The sequence below is a fragment of the Kryptolebias marmoratus genome, linkage group LG2 (assembly GCF_001649575.2).
Source record: "Kryptolebias marmoratus isolate JLee-2015 linkage group LG2, ASM164957v2, whole genome shotgun sequence".
Classification (NCBI taxonomy): Eukaryota; Metazoa; Chordata; class Actinopteri; order Cyprinodontiformes; family Rivulidae; genus Kryptolebias; species Kryptolebias marmoratus.
In genome coordinates this window covers 19,107-19,740 of record NC_051431.1, presented here as the reverse complement: position 1 = coordinate 19,740, position 634 = coordinate 19,107, and the positions used below count along the sequence as shown (strand labels likewise).

The window sequence follows — 634 nt, the reverse complement described above, 5'->3', positions numbered from 1 at the left end:
CTCCTCCTCCTCCTCCTGTTCCTCCTGCTCCTCCTCCACCTCAGCAGGCTCCAGTCTGTTTTACAAACATCGGTTGTTCTTTTTAAACACTGACTGTAAAAAGTCCCGCCCCATTAGTGACATCACTTCCTGTCCTCAGGTCTTGAGTTCGAGCGCTGGCTGAGCGGTTGTGGGCCGCCACTCTTTGAGCCAGACGTGTCTGCAGGAAGCACCCTGATCGGGCCGGTCCAGAATCTGTGTGACCTGTGGAGGGGCGGCACCCCCCCCGACCAGCAGGCTCTGTCCCCCTTTGACCTGTCCACCTGGAGCACCTTCCAGGTGGTTCTGTTCCTGGACCGCATGTTGGACCAGTCTCCGCTGCCTAACGGTGCGACCGACTCGCTTTTAGTAGTCCTGATACAAGTCTGACCTGTTTGTTTGATCAGGTGTATTGATCAGGTGTTTATCAGGTGTTGATCAGGTGTATTGATCAGCTGTTGATCAGGTGTGTTGATCAGGTGTATTTATCAGGTGTGTTGATCAGGTGTATTGATCAGATGTTGATCAGGTGTGTTGATCAGGTGTGTTGATCAGATGTTGATCAGGTGTATTGATCAGCTGTTGATCAGGTGTATTGATCAGGTGTATTGATCAG

General features: G+C 51.6%; 1 protein-coding gene across 1 annotated transcript in view; it reads left to right on the top strand.

Annotated features, from left to right (window-relative positions):
• Nucleotides 1-634, top strand: part of rnpepl1 (arginyl aminopeptidase like 1) — a gene marked incomplete in the record, with an annotated part of 26,847 nt that extends 26,213 nt beyond the window's left edge. The window contains 1 exon segment of the mRNA XM_037980477.1: nt 120-634. Within this exon segment, the coding sequence (XP_037836405.1) occupies nt 120-408 (289 nt within the window).